General features: G+C 38.0%; 1 protein-coding gene across 1 annotated transcript; it reads left to right on the plus strand.

Annotated features, from left to right (window-relative positions):
- Nucleotides 1–8,946: 8,946 nt before the first annotated feature.
- On the plus strand, nt 8,947–23,721 carry LOC113306324 (cytochrome P450 71A9-like). The gene is made up of 2 exons (XM_026555275.1): nt 8,947–9,465; nt 23,113–23,721. The coding sequence occupies exons 1-2, from the start codon at nt 8,947–8,949 to the stop codon at nt 23,719–23,721; spliced, it is 1,128 nt and encodes a 375-aa protein (XP_026411060.1).
- Nucleotides 23,722–24,847: the final 1,126 nt, after the last annotated feature.

The raw sequence follows: 24,847 nt of genomic DNA on the forward strand, positions 1-24,847 counted from the left end.
TTGGATTTGGAAGTTGAGATACAAAGGGAAAGTGGTGTTATTATGGAATGAGGATTCTATTCCTAAGAGGATTGCTAGGAAATTGAAGCCTATAAACAGAGAAGTTCTCTACACAATTTTTACACACCTTTTTACACACACAACACTTCTCTTTTCTTTATTCTTTGTGTGAACTCCTTAGCATGAGTACCTAATTTTATTAATTGAGGATGAATTCCTATTTCTTGACATGTTTTGAGTTTTGTTTTAAATCTACTTTGAAGTTTTCACATGATTATCGTTTGTTTTTACTAATAGGAATGTTTATACATTCATGGTTGATTGATAGGTCGTTTAGGATGCATACTAAATTGATTTGTTAATTGATCTAAAGCTAGTGAAAGTTAGGGGATAAGTAATCGTTTCTTGACTCTTTACACAAGTGTCAAACACGAGACCTTGCGGAGGGATTCCGTGGAGCAATTGTGTGTGAAAACAACGTTAGCAAGTAGACCTTGATCTAAGAGTCTAACTACCAATATCAACCTAATAAATTCATAAATCTTAATGCGTTTAACTAAATTACATCTTGAGTGAGCTAGTACTAGGTGGTTTGGTGAATAGAATCCGGTAGTCGAGAACTTCCATATCCGGTGATACTATGGATTTAGGGGTTTAGCACTGAGCTAGCTGCTTTACCTACGGTTGGTGATAATCTGTGACTAATAACATGTGAATGAAAAACATAACTCAAATCATTGTTTTGCAACGAAGAAGGATTCCTTGATCTAATCTCTCTTATTGATTTCAACTTTATCTTTTTAATTGTTTTGTTTATTCTTTTACTTTATAAAATTTAAAAACCCCCCTTTTTTGTGACATTATAAGACAGCTAAAACCTCTTGCTCCTCGTGGGAACGATCCTTACTGTCGCTATATTACTTGTTAATTAGTGAGAAAAATATTAATTAATTTGTTGTGGTTACGACACGCATCAGTGGTCGCTGTTTTTGGGTGATGTTGTGAATGAAAATAAGTCTCAGGCCATGGTTCGAAAAATTGCATGAAGGGTCCTTGCCTCTTTAGTGCTGTTTGGGCTATGAGAAGAAAAAAAAGAACGAACTAGGTTGGCTTGAATCTGTTGGGAGTTTTATACACAAAGTATCAGCTGCAAATGTCTAGTTGATGGGTCTGAATCTTTCTCCCAACATTAACGAGATGAGTGTGCTGCAGAACTTGGGTAGTCTGTGATTTTGTTTGTGAAGAATCGATGTCTCGGCTGGCAAGAGCTTTAAGGAGAGGCGGAACCAGTCTGTTTTGGTTCCGAAATCGAGTTGTGGCCGGAGATCCATTGAGAAATGGGCAACAACTTAATGGAACTGAGGTTTCTCACTGAGAATTGACTAGAGAAGAGTGCGAGCTTTGAATCGGATTGTTTATGCTGCGAAAAAAAATGACAGCTGAACTAGTCGAGAATAGATGAGATGTTGTTGTCGTTGCTGTAACTGAAGCCGGTGGATGGACAGTGAGTAGATGAAGAGAAAAAGTTGATAGTTTGGACGTGACTGAGATGGATTCCAGGGACTTAACTGCAACAGTGGTTCGAAATGGGTTTGGTGCTGCAAACGACAAATATGGGGTCAGCTGTGATGAAGATTTTGAGATGGACAGATTGGTAGTTGGTTGAGATAGCAGTCAAGAAGAGCCGCTGATGTGGTGATTCGATAAAGCTGAAGAAAGATGGCTGTGTATATCGCAGACGGCAATGAGGAGTATGCTCGACTGACGGAGTTGTTGTCGCGAGCTGAGTTGAGAAGAGTGTTGAATATGCTCTTCAGGTATTTGGTGATTCGATTGCAGACTGAATTCAGTGCAGGCTTTGGCAGCTGGCGAGTCGCTGATTCAAAGAAGGTTCCTGTTAATGAAGATTTTGGAGTTGTGGTCGAACTGCAAGTTTTGGAAGGCTGGACTTGGTCCAGATTCAGATATTGGCAGTAAACGGGCTGGCCCTTGGCAGATACGACATATTGGCTAGGTTTTGTTGGAAGCAACAACGGGAGATTATATACTTCAATTGAGAAGAACATAGAGGAGAGGCCGGCTGGGGGAGACGCAACTTGCAAGAGAGTCTTCTGCCGGTTTGGAGACGGAAGATCGAGAAGAGCCTCCAAGTACAGAACACAAGGGTTTGAAGTTCCATTCTCTCGACTATTCTTTGATTTGCTTGTGATTCTTCATATGTTTATGGCTTTTGAGAAAGCCATGTTTTGCTAAGATTTGTAACTAGGGTTTATGTTGAAACCACTTTGAGTATTAGGTCAATTGGATTAAATTATTTGACAAAGACTATTATGATTTGAATAAATTATTTTCATGATTTTATTTATTGATTTACTGATGAAATGAGTTGTTTCTCAACCGGTTTTGTAAACTTTTGTGCTTAATTGTTAGGGTTACAAATTTATCGTCTACTTATTTGATATTCTATGCTTGGGAAAATCCTTTGATAGGGTATGCTTAGAATAGCAGGGTATTATTTGTGAACCTACATTTAATTTCGTATAACTTTCTCGCTAACACAATTTGATGGTGCATTCTTTGGTTTAATCTTTTGATGTGCCATGCTTAGGGTTTCCCAGTGATAATTGTGATTCTATACTTATAATAGGTGATGTCGATAGAACGGATGATAAATAACTCATGGATTATTTTTCATTTCAGTAATTGAATAGAAGTTGTGGTGGATACTATAAACCTTTGTTACCGAGTTTTCCTGTTGAATATATTTTATTTGCTTGGTTTATTTTCTTTGTTTTTATAATTCTAAAAATCCATAACATCATTGTTGGTTAATTGAGAATATTGATTATTGGTATTTCCACCGCTCCTCGTGGGAACGACTCGTACTTGCCTATGTCTACTAGTTAGACACAGTGCAATTGCGGTTATCACATATATGAATCTCCGGATCTCAACACAATCCCATCCTCATTTGATCTGTAGAGTGATTGATAGGGATTACAAGAACTTCCAGATTCTCAGGCATGTCCCGTTTGAAATCAACCACAAGCTTTTGCACCTCGCCGGTGACATTATACTTGACATAGTACTGCAATTAATAATTTGTTAGAAAACAAAATTAATTAGGCTCACCTTAATCAGAAAACTAACAAGCATGTACACTACTACAGAAAACTAACAAATCAAACATTGTAGGCCTAAAAACAGACCGTATATCCATGTATGATATACATGTGTACACCTATGTACACACCTATATAAATCTAACAATCAAGAATTAGCAGACCACGTGTCAATCATAGATGCATATTGGTGTACATCTATGTACATAGCTAAATAAATCTAACAATCAACACTTAACATACCATGTGCCAATCATATATGCATATTGGTGTATATCAATGTACACAGCTAAAGAAATCTAAAAACACATAGAACACGCCATGTAAATTAGGTGTACAACTATGTACACAATATTAAAGTAACTATATATGACATTTCTTATTTGTTTTGAGAAACTTACACATGCAGTAGGACTCATAATTTCACATCTCAAGTACTTTTTGTCATCTGGATGACGAATGCTATCTCTGACAAGTGCTCTTCTACGTCGATGGATGTAGAACTGGAGTACCTCTTGGTCCAGATATTTGTTGAACATCAGTTCATGAAGTACTCTTCCAACAATCAAAATATCTTCCTTGACTGTTGGATCATCTAGTCTTGTTAGTTGCCAAGCTACAAAGCTGCGGAAACATAAAGGAAATGTTAACATGCTGTACAAAGTTGTGCACATAATTTTTTTTATAAGATTCAATCATGATGTTTTGTGAACTTACTCCATGCTTGCATAGTCGAAGAATTTTTGTACCCTTTTTTTGTCATGTCCTGGTTGCATAGCATGGTATAGTCGTGATAGACGAACATCTGGCAATGGATTGTGAGGACGATATACATCTCCCTTTCTCTTTATTGGGGCAGGATAGCCTGGTTCTTGTCCCTCTTTGATCCCCTTGCCTTTTGGATATGCTTTTATCACAACTCGTTTGGTTTTACCCTCGGCAGTGAATTTTCAGGATCTAGCTTTCTTTTTGCATTTCTCTTTTATGGTGTCTTGGATAACTTGCCAGCGGCTTGTGTCTTCAACATCTCTGCTTCCTTCATCCTCCCTGCTCTTGTCCTCACTGGAGTCGTCTTCTCTTCTTCTACCTCTTGGATGCTAAAAAATTCACTAGGATTTTGTTTAATGAACTGCACTGCTTCTTCAATGATTATTTCTCGTACATCTTCATTGGATAATGATTTTTGCGACGACTCTTCTTTTGGATCTTCTTGGCTCAATAACGCAAAGCTTGGACAATCATGGCGGATCAGGGTTGCCATCTTTTCCTTCACTTCAGATGGTGTCGTTCTGTAACAACCTTTTTCAAGCTTTACGAATACAGTTTCAGACAAGTTATCTAGAAGGTCCTCAATTGATGTATAAGTCTCATTCTGTGATTCTTCTCTTTGTGTGAGTAAAAGGACTTCTTTAGGATCCAACTGACATATGACTTCAGCTATAATTATAGTAGCTTCATCAATTTCAGTTGTTCGAGTGCCATCCATCACATTCTGGTCATCAAGGTTCACTTGGTCTTGTTTATCTTCATTGATTACACTTGTCTTTGGCATAGAAGTACTGAAAAATGAAATTTTTATGAGAATTTTCAATGGTGTACAGAGTTTTACACCAATGTACAGGTATGTACACAAATTCAGAAGAAGTCATAAAGGTGTACATCCTTGTACACACATACTGAAAATATATATATATATAAGCTGAGATCATTTTCTTTATACCTTTGCTTGTTAGCAGCTTCACACCCAGCTAATTTGTCAATTTCTTCAGTTTGAGCAGTATCCTGGTCATTAAGGTTCATATGCTCTTTTTGACCTTCAGGGATTTCAACTTCCTTTGGCAGAAGAGTGCTGAAAAAAATGCAATTTTTTTAGAAAATGAAAAATCACTAAGGTGTAAATCTTGATACACACACAGAAGAAATCACTAAGGTGTACATATTGGTACACATATATAGAAAATGAGAAGAAATGCGAGCTACACATATACCTCGGCTTGTTACCAGTTTCAGACTCAACTCCTTGGCTTGTTCCATCCTTTCCATCATCTTCTTCATTTGTCTCACTGGTCTTTGGTGAAGGAGTGCTAAAAAGATTCAGGTTTTGAGAAAAGGTATTAGCTTTCACACACTGGTGTACGACTATGTACACACATAAAAAAAGAAATGACTTGCAAATTTAAAAAAGTGATGTTGTACCTTTGCTTTTAAGGAGTTTCAGAAGGAACTTCAATCCTTTCAGATTCAGTTCCATGCTCGTCATCACCACCTTTGCTACCCTCTTTGTCATTGTCATGATCATGCATATCACCACCCTTACTACTCTCCTTGTCATTGTCATCACCATCATAATCATCATTATCATCATGCATATCACCATCTTCATTGTGCTCCTCTTTGTCATTGTCATCACCATCATCATCATCTTCCTTGTGCTCCTCCTCAACCTTGTCATCCTCCTCCTCCTCATCCTCATCCTCATCCTCCTCAATCTCATCATCCTCCTTGTGCTCCTTCCCATCCTCCTCCTCCTCCTCCTCATCCTTCTCAATCTCCTCATCCTCCTCAGTTTCAAGCCGTATTTCCTTTGCACATTTAAAGATTTCATGCAAATTGTAATTACAGAAATCATTAGCTTCTCTTTCTGTCAAGCTCATTAGACCAACTTCATTAACTTTTAGTCTTTTCTCTTCAATGAAACTAAGAAGCCTTTCTTGCCTATCCAGAACTTCAGTAAGCTCCTCATCCAACTCCTTTCTTCGCATATCTGAAATGCGCAGCTTTTCCTTCACAACATCTATGCTATATTCTTTTTTCTGCCTCCGGTACTCATCCAAAATCAATCGCTCTTCATCAGTATAAGCCTTCGCCCATCCTGGTTGCATCTGAAAACATGCCAAAGTATCAACATTGATCACATGTGTACAATTTTTTACACATGTTGTAAGAGTGTACATTGTTGTACACAAGACAAATTTCTTAAAATCTATCAACAATGTACAATCCTGTAACCTTATTAAAGGTGTATATCAATGTACATATACTATTCTAAGAAAGTTTTTTGAGATACCTTTTTCATGGCATCATTCAGGTCTTTCTCGATTGTATTACTGACGTCGCTGATGATCCACCTAAGAAGCCTTGGCACACCTTCCTCATTGCTTGGCTTCATGATTTTGTTGTGTTCAGCAAACCAATGCTGCATTAACAAATAGGTGAATAGTTGGAAATGTAAGAGAAAGGAGCAAACACGATGAACAAAATTATTTAAAATGGTGAATGGATATATCAGGTGTACAACTGTGAACTCACCAACAGATAAAGCACACAACCGTTAACTTTAAATGGTGAATCTTGATGTTACTTAATGTTCGCCATGAGATACTCATGTATATGAACTGGCCATCAAGTTCTCTTCATCCTATCCAAAGACTCAAAAAAGTGTGCAGACTGGTTCTTGCTAATCATACTTCCGTTTTCCTGGATAAAAAAGACCGTGATACACAAGTACATAGTAAACAACACCACTAAGTCTTCAACATTTCTTTCAATCTCCATTTTCGACTTTGGTTTTAGCTTCATGATACGTACGATTTCCTCCTCTACATCTTTTTTCCCCATCTCAGTTCGTTTCTTAAGAGTCAATCTGTTTATCAGTGGACCGTATTTTTTTCAGCTGCAGTTTTTACATCTTCCCCTTTTTCAACTTCCATTGGCACCATCTTAATCCCATAAAATAGAAACAAATCCCCAGGTTCACTCTTTACTGCCACTTGCTTGTTCTTCTTGGTAGTATCAAACATGAAATAATGTCCCCCTGAGTTACAAATTTCATGGCGGTATTGTCTCACAATTTTCAGAATTGAGTTTGGGCTCTTAGTCCATATATCATCTCTCTTTTTACTTGTTTCTTTCTCATCTTTCCGGTCTGCTTTTTTGTTGACAAAGATATCTACAACAGGACAGAATGGTCATTCTTTTTGCTTCTCTAGTTGATAATTGGTGAACCATACTTTTTCTCCTCTTTTTGTTTCATCTTCCTCAAGGTTTCTATTCACAAAGTCATTGAAGGCATGGAAACTTGACCTATATGGTTTGTTGGTATCTACGAAAATGAACCAAGAAGAATAATACATTCATTATACTCATATAAGTACAAATCATATCACTGTACGCAAAAACAAGACCATATCATACAGGTGTATAGCTGTTTACACTCCTACATAAAACTAACTAAAGCAACATTTGGACAAACCAACAACAAATCTCATGGAAATCACAAAAAAATAGATAGAACTGTAAAAGAAGTCCTGCAACAGCATGGCGGTGTACACATCTCTACACACCAACAACAAATCTCATGAAAATTGCAAAAAAAAAAGATAGAACTGTAAAAGAAGGCCCGCAACAACATGGTGGTGTACATATCTCTATACACCAACAACAAATCTCATGAAAATTGCAAGAAAATAGATAGAACTGTAAAAGAAGGTCTGCAACAGCATGGCGGTGTACACATCTCTACACACCAATAACAAATCTCATGAAAATCACAAAAAAAAATAGATAAAACTGTAAAAGAAGGCCCGCAATAGCATGGCGGTGTACACATCTCTACACATCAACAACAAATATCATGAAAATCACAAAAAAATAGATAGAACTGTAAAAGAAGGCCTACAACAGCATGGCGGTGTACACATCTCTACAACCAACAACAAATCTCATGAAAATGGAAAGAAAATAGATAGAAGTATAAAAGAAGGCCTGCAACAGCATGGCGGTGTACACATCTCTACACAACAACAACTAGAGATGGACAACAGTCTGAAAACACACACATCAGAACATATAAACATGATATAGCATGCCGGTGTACAGATCTGTACACTGGTAAAACACAATACATGGACAAGAGTTTGAAGTAGCATTACCCATTTTTGAAACTGCTGTAGATTTTGATTTCTTCTTAGGTGGTGGTGATTTTGAAGTATCTTCTTGTACAGTTGATGTTGAAATTGCTGCATATTTTGATCTCGTCTTCGGTCCTTGTGATTTTGAAGTATCTTCTTCAACTGTTGTTGGTGTATCAGAAGATTCTTCTGTTGATTTTCGCTTTGCAACTGGTTTTTTAGCAGTCACTATTATGTTACTGCCACTATATTCATCTATTCTGCGAAGATTTAAGGTTTGATTTTGAAGCTTTAGGTTTTGATTTTCGGTTTTGGATTTTAGGTTGAAGTTCTCTCTTGGTGTTCTTTTCTCTGAGTTTTTTTATCTTCTCTCTTCTGCTAAATAAATTACTAACATTTCCGTTTTTTTTCTTCAGTTTTTAATTTCAGTTTTCTTTTTCGAACCAACGTGTCTCTTCCACATTAACTGTGTCAGTTACAAAACAGTTCCAATTCGTTGCACATGAGTTTTATGAGACGCGTGTGAAGGATAACAACGTCTTTACACATTTTCAAATTAACTTTGGACTAATCTGTTCCTAGTCGGATTGGGGTGGACTAATCCGTACGACGATTACGGCTACCACTTCATGATTCTCCTCCTTTTTTTTGCTGCAAGTTTGGTGGTACTGTGGTGGAGAAGACAAAGAACTGGGATACAGAGATTACCACCAGGTCCAAGAAGGCTTCCCTTAATTGGAAACTTGCATCAGCTTGGTAATGACTTACCACATATATAACTTCAAAAGCTTTCCAATGAATATGGACCTTTGATGTTTCTTAAACTATGATCACTTCCAACTTTGGTCGTCTCTTCAGATGATATCGCCAAAGAGATCCTCACAGTACATGATCTTGTTTTTTCAGACCGACCAATGTTTTATGCTCCCACAAAACTCTCTTATGGTTGTTTTGATATTTATTTTTCTTTTTATGGTGACTACTGGAAAGAAATCAGAAAGATAGCGGTTTTGGAACTTTTAAATGCCAAGAAGGTTCTGTCATACCGAGCTGTGAGAGAAGAAGAGGTTTTCTGGGCAATTAATCTAATTCGCACTTCTTCTTTTTCTTCGGTTCCTGTTAATCTAAGTGAGATCATGCTTAGTATCATGAACAACGTAGTTTGTCGAGTTTCTTTTGGTATGAAGTACAAAGATGAACAAAAAGAGGATGGCAATAATAAATTTTACTCGGTTTCTAAAGAAATAATAAACTTGCTTGGTGGATTCAGTACTGCAGACTTGTTTCCATGGATGAGTTGGATTCACAAGCTCGATGGATTAGACACAAGATTAGAGAAGAGCTTTCGGCATATGGATGAATTCTATGATAAAGTAATCGATGAGCATATTAGTAAATCATCAGAAGCTGGCGTTGAGGAGGACTTTGTCGATGTTCTATTACGAATGCAAAAAGTGTTGCAACTGTAACAATAAAACACTCAAAGAAAGATGTTAGAAGTAAAATTTCTGGAAGCTAAATAAACACTCAAATGGACAACAAACAGAGGACAGAGTCACGTGTTCAACACGATGTCCTTAACACAATAGTTGACCAGTATGCCTCAAGAATGAGTGATGCATATACCCTGTGGTCAAGTTGTATCCAGGATAAAACTGCCCGTTGCAAGTATTGTTAGCACTACGGTACTTTCCCACTCATACGAACTCAACAACAAAGCACGGAAGAAAAGAAAAAGACCACACAGAGGGAGAGAGACGAAAAGAAGAGGATAGTAGCTCTTCTGGACACAAATGAAAATGAAAGTTTCGAATTCTTTTTATATGCAAACACAAAGGGTGAAACCAATGCACATTAATGTGCGAATCAATACTGCACGCAAAATAATGCTGCCTTGATGTCGACATAATTCTGTCATCAACATTCAAAAACCGGTAAGAAAATGTCGACATCCATGCAAATAAATCCGTTAAGAAAAATGTTTTTGGTAAGAGAATAAATTCACCCGGGTCACACGCCCCCCATATTTAAGACAGAATTTATTTTGATTTTCAAAATGATTAGGAAATAAATCAAAAGAAATTTTTCCGAAAAGGAAAGTCTTGGTTGACCAAAGTCCATGGCGCAAGCACGAGCTCGATCCCTAAGCCCAAGCCCTTAGTGGAAACAAAAATATTTCGCCCTACACGTTCTAGCCACATTGTTTTACTAACTATCCATAAAACAATAGCTATATAGTGTAACTCCTCTTTAGTTATGCCCAATGTGGGACTAAAGGACCTATTTCATTCACTCATAGAAAATGAGTAAGATCTCTTAGAGACCCAAAGGTCCTAAGTTCCATTCCCATCAAGACCATAAAATCAAAACAATAAAAACTCATTTTCTCCAACAATCCCCCACATGAATGAAATACCGATACAAAAATCAGAAAGCGGAAAGAGGGAAATACCACTTAGGCAAGAGGTGTCCACGAGTTCTTGAACCTTTGCTTAGTGAGAAATTGCCGGAACTACTTGATAGACAGTGAACACGATGTCTTGAACTTCCATCGTTTGGTGTAATCCGCGGTAATAACCACGCGTGATATCTCTCTAGGTATTGTCAAGTTCGTGTCGTTGTGTCCTTTTTGGCCCTGGACAAATCCCATTTCTCAGAATGCTATAGAGAATCAGCTCTATTCTCATAGGAAGCGACCCACTTCCACATTCAGATAGGTGAGTTCCATCAAGAGTGTTTACTGCTACACCCCACTTCAATCTTAAAATGAAACTATAGAACTCATTAATACTTAGTTAAAAGTCATCCTTCACATGCAGTCACACTATCACGTCTACACCATAGGGAAGGGGCAGAGAATGAAATTTTCTGATAGTGTTTACTTTGACCCGCCACAAATTAGTTGTCTCATTCAAAACCTTGATCTTGGGGTCTCCAGTCAGCAAGGTTGAGTATCCTTCATGGCAAGTTTATTTAATGAGCCTAAGCCCCATCCCCTTAGATGCATTACTAAATATCTCCTTGGACAAACCTTTCGTCAAAGGGTCCGTGATATTCTCCTTGGACTTAACCCAATCAATGGAAATAACACCTTTCGATATTATCTTTTTCATGGTATCGTGTCTTCTCTTTATATGAATAGACTTCCCATTATAGTAGCTGTTTTTAGAATTAGCTATTGCAGATTGATTATCACAATGTATAGATATAGCTGGCACATGCCTATGCCAGAGAGGAATGTCTTCTAAAAAGCATCTTAGTCAAGCGGCTTCCTCTCCTGCTTTATCTAACGCAATAAAATCGGATTCCTTAGTGGACCGAGCTATGCAGGTCTGTTTGGAACTCTTCCAAGAAACAGCCTCACATGCTAGAGTGAAAACATATCCACTCGTAGACTTGGACTCCTCTGAGTATGATATCCAATTTGCATCACAAAATCCCTCAAGGACGGCAGGATACCTTTCATAATTCAAACAAAAGGTCAAAGTGTATTTCAAATACCTAAACACTCTAAAAAGTGCATCCCAATGTTCCTGCCCTGGATTACAAGTATACCTACTTAACCTACTCACAACATAAGCAATGTCTGGCCTAGTACAGTTCATCAAATACATCATACTTCCTATAACTCGTGAGTATTCAAGTTGTGATACTCCATTACCCCTATTCTTTTTGAGTTTACAAGAAGGATCATACGGAGTATAAGCAGGTTTACAATCAAAATGATTGAATTTTCTAAGCACAGATTTAACATAATGAGATTGACTAAGACTATAACCGATAGAATTTCTTCTAATTTTCATCCCTAAGATTACATCTGCGGGGCCTAAGTCTTTCATGTCAAAGTTCTCATTCAGCATGCTCTTAGTGGAATTAATTACATCCATGTTTGTACCAAGTATAAGTATATCATCAACATACAAGCATACAATCACACATGCATCATTCACAAGTTTAGTATAGACACACTTGTCAGATTCATTGATTTTAAAACCACTAGAAAACATTACATGATCAAATTTTTCATGCCATTGTTTAAGTGCTTGTTTCAATCCATACAAAGATTTTTCCAGTTTACAAACTTTGTTTTCACAACCTTTCACTACAAATCCCTCAGGTTGTTCCATGTAAATTTCTTCATCTAATTCACCATGTAGAAAAGCTGTTTTTACATCCACTTGATGTATCTCTAGGTTATGAACCGCAACTATTGCAATTAACATCTTAATGGAAGTAATTCTCGTAACGGGTGAGTAAGTATCAAAGAAATCTACACCTTCCTTTTGTTTGTAGACTTTAACTACTAACCTAGCTTTGTATTTTTGAATAGTTCCATCTATGTTACGTTTCCTCCTGAAGATCCATTTACATCCTATGGTCTTACACACTGGAGGTAAATCTACTATCTCCCATGTATCATTTTCTTTGATGGATTCCATTTCACTAATAGAAGACTTTTTCCATCACGGAGCTTCAGAAGAAGTCATGGCTTCTCTATAAGTGATGAGTGCCAAATATTGTATATATTTATCCCTTTTTGTTGGCATTTTACTCATCTTTTGTGCATTAATTCTACATTTTATCCCATATTCTGTATTTTCATTGTTTTCAAGAATAAATATTTTTATTAATTAATTTTGCATTTTTAGGCAATAAACAAAGTTCGGATGACTTGCGGAGCAAAAGAGCAGAAAAGTAGTGAAAAGCCTGGAGAAATCACGCAAGGAAGCCGCGAAGAATGGTGCGCACAACCTCATTTTCTACACACAAAAGCGCCTCCGTTCTCAGCCATCAGATCAGTTCTCAGAAGCATCCGACGGTCGCTCCTTCATAGAGCATCAAAATCTGAAGTCTCTGCCGAGCACCACAGCGCTGAAATTCCAAGCCTTCAGATTAGATGGTAGTTGAATCCAACGGTCGCTCCCTTGCTGTTCATCAACGTTTGATATCTCCGCCTTACACTACAACACCTAACCCCATCTAGAGCCGTTAACTTCGTTGTATCAAAAAAATCTGACAGTCGCTACAAGCTTCACTTCACATCACCGTCCGATTCACCTACCAGCTTCGCATCCAGTGACTCAGCGACGCAGAACATCAAACTCGATACGCCCGACTAACACCTTATCACCCGAGCCCTACCACCTAACCAAACAACCCCCTTCTCCCATTCTATCGAACCCATCTACCACCATCACCCCCCTCTCTGCAGAACCACCTCCTTCCCTGCCGCACCACCATCATCACCACCACTCCCTGACGCCACCAAACACCACCAACTCTCCACAACAACCCTAACCCACATCATTATTTCCCCTTTCACCAACTCTATGTCCTCCTAATCACTCAATTTCACGCCTCTCCCATGTCAGGAACCCTAGAGGTGAAATTGACAAATTAGGTGAAATAGAGTTGCAATTGGAGGCGTGGATAACATCAGGAGAGTCAGAGAAAGGATGGGTCGACGTCAATTTGAAGATTAGGTGAGTTAATTTCACTGTTGGAATTTGGGGATTTTTCTATAAACCCTAATTGTATAATTTAGGGGAATTGTGTTTGTGAGCTATAAATAGAGAATGGGTGTAGTGTGAGAAACTGGATGTTTGGACTAGCCAACATCCAGGACTTTCATGTCCTGTTAAATGTTCAATTTCAGCTCAATTTAAGTTCATGATCACTATGTTCTGTTAATATCAATGTGTTAAGTTGCAATATCCTGTTAATGTTTCTGTTGAATGTGCAATGTCATGTTAGTTCACTGTTAATTTGTCATGTTAATGTTTGTTACTTTGTTCTGTTAATGTTTTTATTTTCATCTCCTGTTAACATGTGTCCTGTTTAGATGTTATTCATTGTTAGTTCAGTTAGTTGTGTTCATGTTTGTTGTTGCTCCTGTCACTGTCAGTTACATGATGGAATGCTAGGCTAGATACATTTGAAGCATTGATGTGATTGTGTAATGGAAGAAATCAGTGCTCATAGCAAGCTGATTTTCTTGCCATTCCTTGTGTATGCTTAGGTTGCAGTGTTGATTGTGCATTGGGAGAAACTAGTGCTTATAGCAAGCTAGTTCTCTTCCCATTCTTTTAGTATACCTCCTGAATGCCTTAGCCTAGCCTTGCTTCATTTCAGCTTCACCACAACTCTGCCCTTGGCCTTAGGCCTTGGTTCATTCTTGTTTTGTTTTGCTTTTGTTTTGTTTTTGCTGTTTAGTTCTTCCATTGCTTTTGTCTTGTTGTTTCTTCCCTGCCCTGCAACTCTGTTGCTTCTCTGGTTTGCTTCCAATTTGGCCTAGAGCCACTGTTTACCACTCCTAGTGCTGCTGTGCACTGCTTGTGCAGCTGCTGCTGTTTTGCATTGTCTGCTACCACTGCTGCATTGCTACTTCTTTTTCTTGGCCTTGCTGTGCAGCTCTTTCTCTTGCAGCTGCTGTTGCTGTTGCCCTCCTTGTGTTGCCTCTGCCAAGCTGCTGCTGCTGCCTTTCTGCAGCTGTTGCTGCCACCCCATTTCTGCAGCTGTTGTCTGCTGCAGCTCCATTGCTGCTTCCTCACCAAGCCCACAGTTCACTAAGCCAAAGACCCTCAAGTCCAGCCACAGTCCACTGTTAGCTCAATCCCATTGAACCCAAAAGCCTCTGAAGCCCAGTTAAGGCCAAAGCCTAGTTCACTACCAAGCCCAATTGAAGCCAAAAGGCTTCATAGCCCAATAGCAATTTAGGAACCCAAATAGCTAAAACACTTCCAAAACACACCCGATCTCTGAGGATCGACCCGTACTTGCACGAGCTACAACTGACGACCGTGCACTTGCGGTATTACTGTAGGCCCCCGTTTTTATTGCGCTTAATTTTATACATATCTCCGGGCCCACCAAGTTTTTGGCCGGGGATAATTTTTAGACTCTTTTAAAAGCCTATCAAGTTTTTGGCGCCGTTGCCGGGGATTGGTGTTGTGTTTTATCTGTGTTTTTCTTTAGCTATTTTGCACTTCATTTCATAGCATTTGCATCTGCATCTGCTTCATTTCATTTGCTGTTGGACCTGCTGATTCTGAACCGGTTTTTCCTCTGCTGGGACGCCACCAAGGAAAAGAACCAAAACCAACTGGGTTTTTGCAACAATATCAGAGCAGCTGGGCTGTGCTTAAAAGGTAACCCATTTAAGAGAACCCGAATTGTGGGCTTCCAATTTTTTAATTGTGGGCTGTAATATTAAAGCCAATTTTTGGGCTTCTCTTATTTTCTGTTGGGTTTGTAATAATTTATTTGTGGGCTTGTATTTATTTTGTGTGGGCTTGTTTAAATTCTTTCATTGGACTTGTATTTTGGACTCTGGGTTTAAACCCGCTGAGCTTATAACTGATTGTGGACTTGCTTCCACTCAAGAGTGGACCTCGAAACCAAAGTTTTAAAACAAACGTCGGGCCTTAACCAACTGGGCCAAATTAAACTTTCAAAATTAAAACTTGGATTTTCGTAGGCCGCAGCCTTCCTTCCATTTCATTAGAGGCTTGCACAGTGGGCTTGCTCCCATTTAAAAACCAAATTTTATTTTCTTAATTTTATTTTCTTTTTTTTTAAAAAAAAAAAAAAAAAAAAAAATATTTCCCATCTTAAACCAAAAGTTTTATTTTGCTCCCATTTTAAAACCAAATTTTCTAGCTTGCTCCCATTCAAAAACCAAATTTTATTTTTTGTTAAAAAAAAAAAAAAAAAAAAAAAAAAAAAAAAAACCAAATTTTCTTGTAGATAATGTGTTAGTTAAAATTCCTTTTGTATATATTTTGTGCTCATCCATTGTGACTCCGAATATGTTGGAGTTTTGCCTTGGATAACGGAGTTTTAATTCTGCTTTCGCCGAAATCGGGTATTCTCTCTCCTTTTACTCTACTCAGCATGTCCCTTTCCATATGTTGCATTCTAATTCTTTCCATATTTTTAAACATTGAGGACAATGTTTAGTTTAGGTTTGGGGGTATAAAGTAGATACCACGATAATATGCCATAATTGAAAACAAAACTCCATCTTTTTGAAAAAATCGAAAAATTCAAAAAATAAAAAATAAAAAATGAAAAATCATAAAAATGGAGCTCATTTACCTTGAAATGTTGACTCTTGTGCAAATATGTATTTTTATTAGGAGTCTTAGTCTAGATATTTAGGCACCCTGATTCTAGCACAATTCACATAGTGATAAGAAATTTGCACGCGCACGATCTACCAATACATGTTTGGCCTCGATCTTCAAGGTGTTTGATAGGAAGTTACGATTGCCAATCACTTTAGAATACTGAACGAAACTTGACTAGCTTGTTCTTTGGTTGGTTGGGATAGAAGGTGGAGGTTACATTAAGAAAGACAACCATCGAATTTAACTGGGTGCATCAAAAAGGGCTACCTCTTGCAAAGTGTCATGTAATTTTTGTTTCTTTTTGTTATGTATCAAAAGTGTTTCCTTGTTCTAAAAAAAAAAAAAAAAAAAAAAAAAAAAAAAAAAAAAAAAAAAAAAAAAAAAAAAAAAAAAAAAAAAAAAAAAAAAAAAAAAAAAAAAAAAAATACCAAAAAAATCAAGTATTTATCAATTCCATCATCTCTTGTTCCAAAAATAAAAAGAGATTTGTCAAGAGTCATGTAAAGAGTTATTTTTGTTGTTTCATTGTAATAAGCAAGGAGGGTGTATGCCATTGATGTACAACGCGAGTAATTGTGAAATACCTCCAACTCATTCACAATTCTCGTAAAGTCCGGACAGCTAGCTAGATTTCGACCTCAGTTCTTAGCCTGAGAAACTATCTCTTGGTGATTAGTAGTCATGACTTCAGATCCTTCTTTACACATGTGTAGATACACTTTACACTCTTATCACATGTCTTTTTTTTGTTATCAGTGCTAGGATTGTGCCTTCGATAGCTAGATTGACATCTCCATTTTGCTGTGAGCTTAAACTGTTTTGCACATGTCACATTTGATGGAATATGAGCTTATATTTTGTCCTTAGGTTTTGTAGGCACACCTCTGGTAAACCTTCACGAGACTTCACTCGTCCACTAGGGACACTTAGTGGTTTAAAAGGCTTAGTGCATACGCTAAATGCATTCGAGAGACCAGCGACAGTGGTATAGTTAGGATTTTCTTAGTTTTGTTTTACTTGAGGACAAGTAAAATTCAGGTTTGGGGGTATTTGATGAGTGCCAAATATTGTATATATTTATCCCTTTTTGTTGGCATTTTACTCATCTTTTGTGCATTAATTCTACATTTTATCCCATATTCTGTATTTTCATTGTTTTCAAGAATAAATATTTTTATTAATTAATTTTGCATTTTTAGGCAATAAACAAAGTTCGGATGACTTGCGGAGCAAAAGAGCAGAAAAGTAGTGAAAAGCCTGGAGAAATCACGCAAGGAAGCCGCGAAGAATGGTGCGCACAACCTCATTTTCTACACACAAAAGCGCCTCCGTTCTCAGCCATCAGATCAGTTCTCAGAAGCATCCGACGGTCGCTCCTTCATAGAGCATCAAAATCTGAAGTCTCTGCCGAGCACCACAGCGCTGAAATTCCAAGCCTTCAGATTAGATGGTAGTTGAATCCAACGGTCGCTCTCTTGCTGTTCATCAACGTTTGATATCTCCGCCTTACACTACAACACCTAACCCCATCTAGAGCCGTTAACTTCGTTGTATCAAAAAAATCTGACGGTCGCTACAAGCTTCACTTCACATCACCGTCCGATTCACCTACCAGCTTCGCATCCAGTGACTCAGCGACGCAGAACATCAAACTCGATACGCCCGACTAACACCCTATCACCCGAGCCCTACCACCTAACCAAACAACCCCCTTCTCCCATTCTATCGAACCCATCTACCACCATCACCCCCCTCTCTGCAGAACCACCTCCTTCCCTGCCGCACCACCATCATCACCACCACTCCCTGACGCCACCAAACACCACCAACTCTCCACAACAACCCTAACCCACATCATTATTTCCCCTTTCACCAACTCTATGTCCTCCTAATCACTCAATTTCACGCCTCTCCCATGTCAGGAACCCTAGAGGTGAAATTGACAAATTAGGTGAAATAGAGTTGCAATTGGAGGCGTGGATAACATCAGGAGAGTCAGAGAAAGGATGGGTCGACGTCAATTTGAAGATTAGGTGAGTTAATTTCACTGTTGGAATTTGGGGATTTTTCTATAAACCCTAATTGTATAATTTAGGGGAATTGTGTTTGTGAGCTATAAATAGAGAATGGGTGTAGTGTGAGAAACTGGATGTTTGGACTAGCCAACATCCAGGACTTTCATGTCCTGTTAAATGTTCAATTTCAGCTCAATTTAAGTTCATGATCACTATGTTCTGTTAATATCAATGTGTTAAGTTGCAATATCCTGTTAATGTTTCTGTTGAATGTGCAATGTCATGTTAGTTCACTGTTAATTTGTCATGTTAATGTTTGTTACTTTGTTCTGTTAATGTTTTTATTTTCATCTCCTGTTAACATGTGTCCTGTTTAGATGTTATTCATTGTTAGTTCAGTTAGTTGTGTTCATGTTTGTTGTTGCTCCTGTCACTGTCAGTTACATGATGGAATGCTAGGATAGATACATTTGAAGCATTGATGTGATTGTGTAATGGAAGAAATCAGTGCTCATAGCAAGCTGATTTTCTTGCCATTCCTTGTGTATGCTTAGGTTGCAGTGTTGATTGTGCATTGGGAGAAACTAGTGCTTATAGCAAGCTAGTTCTCTTCCCATTCTTTTAGTATACCTCCTGAATGCCTTAGCCTAGCCTTGCTTCATTTCAGCTTCACCACAACTCTGCCCTTGGCCTTAGGCCTTGGTTCATTCTTGTTTTGTTTTGCTTTTGTTTTGTTTTTGCTGTTTAGTTCTTCCATTGCTTTTGTCTTGTTGTTTCTTCCCTGCCCTGCAACTCTGTTGCTTCTCTGGTTTGCTTCCAATTTGGCCTAGAGCCACTGTTTACCACTCCTAGTGCTGCTGTGCACTGCTTGTGCAGCTGCTGCTGTTTTGCATTGTCTGCTACCACTGCTGCATTGCTACTTCTTTTTCTTGGCCTTGCTGTGCAGCTCTTTCTCTTGCAGCTGCTGTTGCTGTTGCCCTCCTTGTGTTGCCTCTGCCAAGCTGCTGCTGCTGCCTTTCTGCAGCTGTTGCTGCCACCCCATTTCTGCAGCTGTTGTCTGCTGCAGCTCCATTGCTGCTTCCTCACCAAGCCCACAGTTCACTAAGCCAAAGACCCTCAAGTCCAGCCACAGTCCACTGTTAGCTCAATCCCATTGAACCCAAAAGCCTCTGAAGCCCAGTTAAGGCCAAAGCCTAGTTCACTACCAAGCCCAATTGAAGCCAAAAGGCTTCATAGCCCAATAGCAATTTAGGAACCCAAATAGCTAAAACACTTCCAAAACACACCCGATCTCTGTGGATCGACCCGTACTTGCACGAGCTACAACTGACGACCGTGCACTTGCGGTATTACTGTAGGCCCCCGTTTTTATTGCGCTTAATTTTATACATATCTCCGGGCCCACCAAGTTTTTGGCCGGGGATAATTTTTAGACTCTTTTAAAAGCCTATCAATAAGTCTACGGATCAGACTTTGCTAGTGTTACGAAATCAGGTCCAAAGGAGGTTTTGGTTCTATCCCTTTTACTTCTCCTAGGATCAATTTCTACTTCATATTCCTCTAAAGGTAAAGTCTGACTGGTTGAAGGGACATCTAGGGGATCAACACCTCTCTTACGAGAGTCAGATTTTAATGGAAAAACATTTTCAAAAAACACACATCCCTAGACTCCATAATAGTATTCACACCAATTTCAGAAATATCATAACTCACAACCATAAATTTATATGCAAGTGTATGCTCAGGATACCCTATGAAGACACAATCAACAGTTTTGGGTCATATCTTGGTTGCTTTAGGTTTAGGGATCTGAACCTTATCCAAACACCCCCACACTTTGAAGTATGCTAAAGAAGGTTGTCTATCTTTCCACAATTCATATGGAGTTTTATCTGATCCTTTAAAAGGTACTCTGTTCAGGATATAGAAGGCTGAGAGGACAGCTTCCCCCCACAAGTTCGAAGGTAATCCTGAACTAATTAACATGGCATTAATCATCTCCTTAAGGGTACGGTTCTTACGTTCAACCACACCATTCGACTGAGGTGAATAAGGAGGGGTAACCTCGTGTATTATGCCACGTTCTACACAGAAATCTCATATATGAGTTATGTACTCACCACCACTGTCATACCTAATGGTTTTATGGTAGTATTCAATTGGTTTTCAACTTCTAGTTTATACCTCTTAAAGTCTTCTAAGGCATCATCCTTACCTCTAAGCAAATATATATGGCAATACCTAGTACAGTCGTCTATAAAAGTAACAAACCATTTCTTATCACCTCTAGTTTGAACCGATTTCATGTCAACTAGGTCTGAGTGAATTAATTCTAAGGGTTATAATTCCTATGAACATTTTTGCTAAAAGGTTTTCTAGCAAATTTTGATTCTACGCATATTTCACATTTATGTTCATTTTCCAAACTAAATTTGGGTATGCAGCCTACATTGGCTATTTTAAGCATTGACTTATAATTAACATGTCCAAGTCTACCATGCCAAACATTCAAAGAATCACAAACATAAAAAGAAGAATCATTCTTATTCATAACAGCAGAGTTTACATTAAGCTTATACAGACCCTCAGTCTTATAACCCTTCCCCACATAATCCTTACCCTTAGTTCAAAAAATTTCCCAGATTCTATTACAATTTTAAAACCCTTATCATCTAAAACAGCACAAGAAACAAGATTTTTGCAGATGTCCGGAACATGAAGAACTTCATTCAATGTGAGAGTCTTGCCAGAAGTGAGTTTGAGCCCAACTTTACCTTTTTTTACAACCGCAGTTGCAGATGAGTTACCCATATAGAGTTTTTCTCCTTCCCATACCTTATTATTGGAGGTGAACATATCTCTGTTTCCACAGACATGTTTGGTAGCACCAGAGTCTACCCACCAGTCTCTCACATTTGTTACCAAATTTACTTTAGACACCGTGCCAGAAAATTCATCTTTGTTGTTTTCAACCAAATTAGCATTATTTTTCTTTTTAAGGTCCTTACGGTTTCTACAGTGAACCGCCATATGGCCAGGATTTCCACAAACATAACAATCACCCTTAATTTTATTAATGCTGGATTTGGGTTTCTGAAACATACCGTTCTTGCCTGGAGGTTTCTTGGAGTTGTTTCGGTTCTTTTCAGCATTGGAACCTTTGTGTTCAGTCACGTGATCTTTGTTAGACATGTCCCTTGCAGAAGATACATTTTTGTACTTGGAGAACAGCAATTCTTCAACTTGAATCTTCTTACCCAAATCAACCATAGTAAATTCAGCAGTTTCATGTCTTAGTTTCTTCTTGTATTCGGACCAGGAAGTAGGAAATTTCTCGATAACAGTGGACACTTGAAAAGTTTCATCAATCACCATACCTTCCGCAAGAATTTCATTCATAATTTGCTGGAGTTCAAGGAATTGATCAACCAAAGATTTGCCATTCACCATTTTATACTCACAGAGCCTAGCTACCAAGAATTTCTTACTTCCAGCAGTTTCAGCTTGGTATTTTGCCTCCAAAGCATCCCATAAATCAAAAGCATTAAAGTTCTCTTTTGCAATATAGAAGTCATACATAACATCTTCTAAACAATTGAGAATATGATTTTTGTCCATGTAGTTCTGCCTAACCCAATCCTCCAACTCAAGTTCACGTCCCATATCCTTCAAACCCTCATCAAAAGGAACCAAAACATAATGATCCAACTCATGATAACTCAGAAAAAATAACATCTTCGATTGCCATCTTTTGAAGTCTTTTCCATTGAACTTTGCAGGCCTTTCAACATCGTTCTTACACATTGTTACAGACAGAAAAATAACTATTGTGTTAAGATTGTTGCAACTGTAACAATAAAACACTCAAATAAAGATGTTAGAAGAAAAATTTCTGGAAGCTAAATAAACACTCAAATGGACAGCAAACAGAGGACAGAGTCACGTGTTTAACACGCTGTCCTTAACACAATAGTTGACCGGTACGCCTCAAGAATGAGTGATGCCTATACCCTGTGGTCAAGTTGTATTCAGGATAAAACTGTCCGTTGCAAGTATTGTTAGCACTACAATACTTTCCCACTCATACGAACTCAACAACAAAGCACGAAAGAAAAGAGAAAGACCACACAGAGGGAGAGAGACGAAAAGAAGAGGATAGTAGCTCTTCTGGACACAAATGAAAATGAAAGTTTCGAATTCTTTTTATAGGCAAACATAAAGGGTGAAATCAATGCACATTAATGTGCGAATCAATACTGCATGCAAAATAATGCTGCCATGATGTTGACATAATTTTGTCATCAAAATTCAAAAACCGGTAAGAAAATGTCGACATCCATGTAAATAAATCCGTTAAGAAAAACGTTTTTGGTAAGAGAATAAATTCACCCGGGTCACACGCCCCCCATATTTAAGACAGAATTTATTTTGAGTTTCAAAATGATTAGGAAATAAATCAAAAGAAATTTTTCCAAAAAGGAAAGTCTTGGTTGACCAAATACCATGGCGCAAGCACGAGCTCGATCCCTAAGCCCAAGCCCTTAGTGGAAACAAAAATATTTCGCCCTACCTGTTCCAGCCACATTGTTTTACTAACTATCCATAAAGGAATAACTATATAGTGGAACTCCTCTTTAGTTATGCCCAATGTGGGACTAAAGGAAATATTTCATTCACTTCTAGAAAATGAGTAAGAGCTCTTAGAGACCCAAAGGTCCCAAGTTCCATTCCCACCAAGACTATAAAATCAAAACAATATAAACTCATTTTCTCCAACAAAAAGATCCTAGTCAGGGTATTACCCTCACTAGAGATAATATTAAAGGAATTCTCATGGTTTGTTTTATTTTCTCTTATCTATATAATAATTCCTTGTCTTTCAGTTATCTCCCTTGCACTATTATTGTTAACCTGTCCTCCCTACTGGATTTTACAGGACACATTTGTTGCTGGAACGGATACTACTGCTGCGATACTGGTCTGGACTATGACAGAGCTAATCAGGAACCCAACAATCATGAAGAGAGCGCAAAAAGAGGTTAGATCGTTTAATGGATTTAAAGATATGGTAGAAGAAAGTGACCTTCATAAACTAAGTTACACGAAGTTAGTGATTAAGGAAGCATTCAGACTGCATCCTCCTGCACCGTTATTAGTTCCAAGAGAAACCAGAGAGAAATGCACAATCAACGGATACGACATTCCAATCAAAACAAGCGTTCTTATCAATGCAAAAGCAATTTCGACCGACCCAAAATATTGGAAAAAGCCTTACGAATTTTATCCTGAAAGATTCTTAAACAGTAATATTGACTATAAGGGTCAAGACTTTGAGTTGTTACCATTTGGGGGCGGAAGAAGAGGATGCCCCGGTATCAGTTTCTCGGCGGTGCCTCTAGAACTTGTCCTTGCAAATTTACTGCATTGTTTTGATTGGGAATTGCCTGCAGAGATGAAAATAGAGGATGTTGATATTAGTGAAGCTTTTGGACTTACAACACATAAGAAGGTTCCTATGTGCCTTTTAGCTTATAACCGTAAATGACGAGCACAAATTAGTTTTGATGGAGAACCATGATGGATTTGTTTCGGTTAGTCTTGTGTTTTGAATTTTCGATGGTTGTTTGCTTTAGCTCTTGTAGTGTTCTTTGTGAGGCTTTGAGCTAGTCCTATTTGTCTCCTGATCACCTATTTGTAATCTTCATGGGCATGTGCATGTACATGTGTATTTATTTATTATTCTTATTTTATTTTGTTTTGTATGGACATAATATATACCAGTAACCGGAGCCACCGTTTGTAAAAAAACATTTTCAAACGTTTCGCATAACCATTCTGAGCATGCAGCAAAAATTAGTGCCACTACTGATGCTGCAATGTCTGTAGTTGTACCGAACATTTGTAACATGTAGCACAAGTGTTTTGTACAAGGTTAGTGCCAGTCCTTGCTATTATATACCAGTCGCTAGAGATAACGTCTGTACAAAACGTCTTATAGATGTACCAAATACTTGTGCAACCAGTTCGGTGTCAAATCTTTATTTTTGTACAAGCACATACATATCCTGCAACCGTTTTATACTGGAACCATATATTTGGGTCACGCTGCCACCCATTTTATACATGTACGGAAATCGACTTGATCTTAATCTCAATTAATGTTTATTCCCCAAGTCCCTCTTCTTCTTTTTTCTCTTTTTTTTTTTAAATATATGTAACCGTGTATTTCACCATTTAAGAAGATACATTAGTATAGTACTTCTACGAGCATCAAAGCTAACAAATTAACTGTCTCTCGCATCCTTTTCTCGTTCCCGATCATTCCCGATTAACAACCTTTTCTCATGGTGGCTGCTATTTGCGAAGTCGTTGAAGTTTCCTGTCCTGGATGGCATTTTTTTTGATCGATCAAAGAGAATGGATTGAAATGCACACAATCTGCGTGCGGACGGATACAAAACACAAAGAGCCAAAATGCCCCATAAACATAAAATCCAAAGTAGAGAACAATTTAAAAAATAAATAAAGAGTGTCAACAAAACAAGACGTAACTTGTAAAACCTAAAAAACAAAGAGCAACTTGAAGAGGCAAAGAGGACCATTGCTTTTTATCAATTAGCAGAGTTATCAAGATCTTCTATAATTAAATCATTGTAGTTTTCTCCAAGATG

Source organism: Papaver somniferum, chromosome 8 (genome assembly GCF_003573695.1).
Source record: "Papaver somniferum cultivar HN1 chromosome 8, ASM357369v1, whole genome shotgun sequence".
Classification (NCBI taxonomy): Eukaryota; Viridiplantae; Streptophyta; class Magnoliopsida; order Ranunculales; family Papaveraceae; genus Papaver; species Papaver somniferum.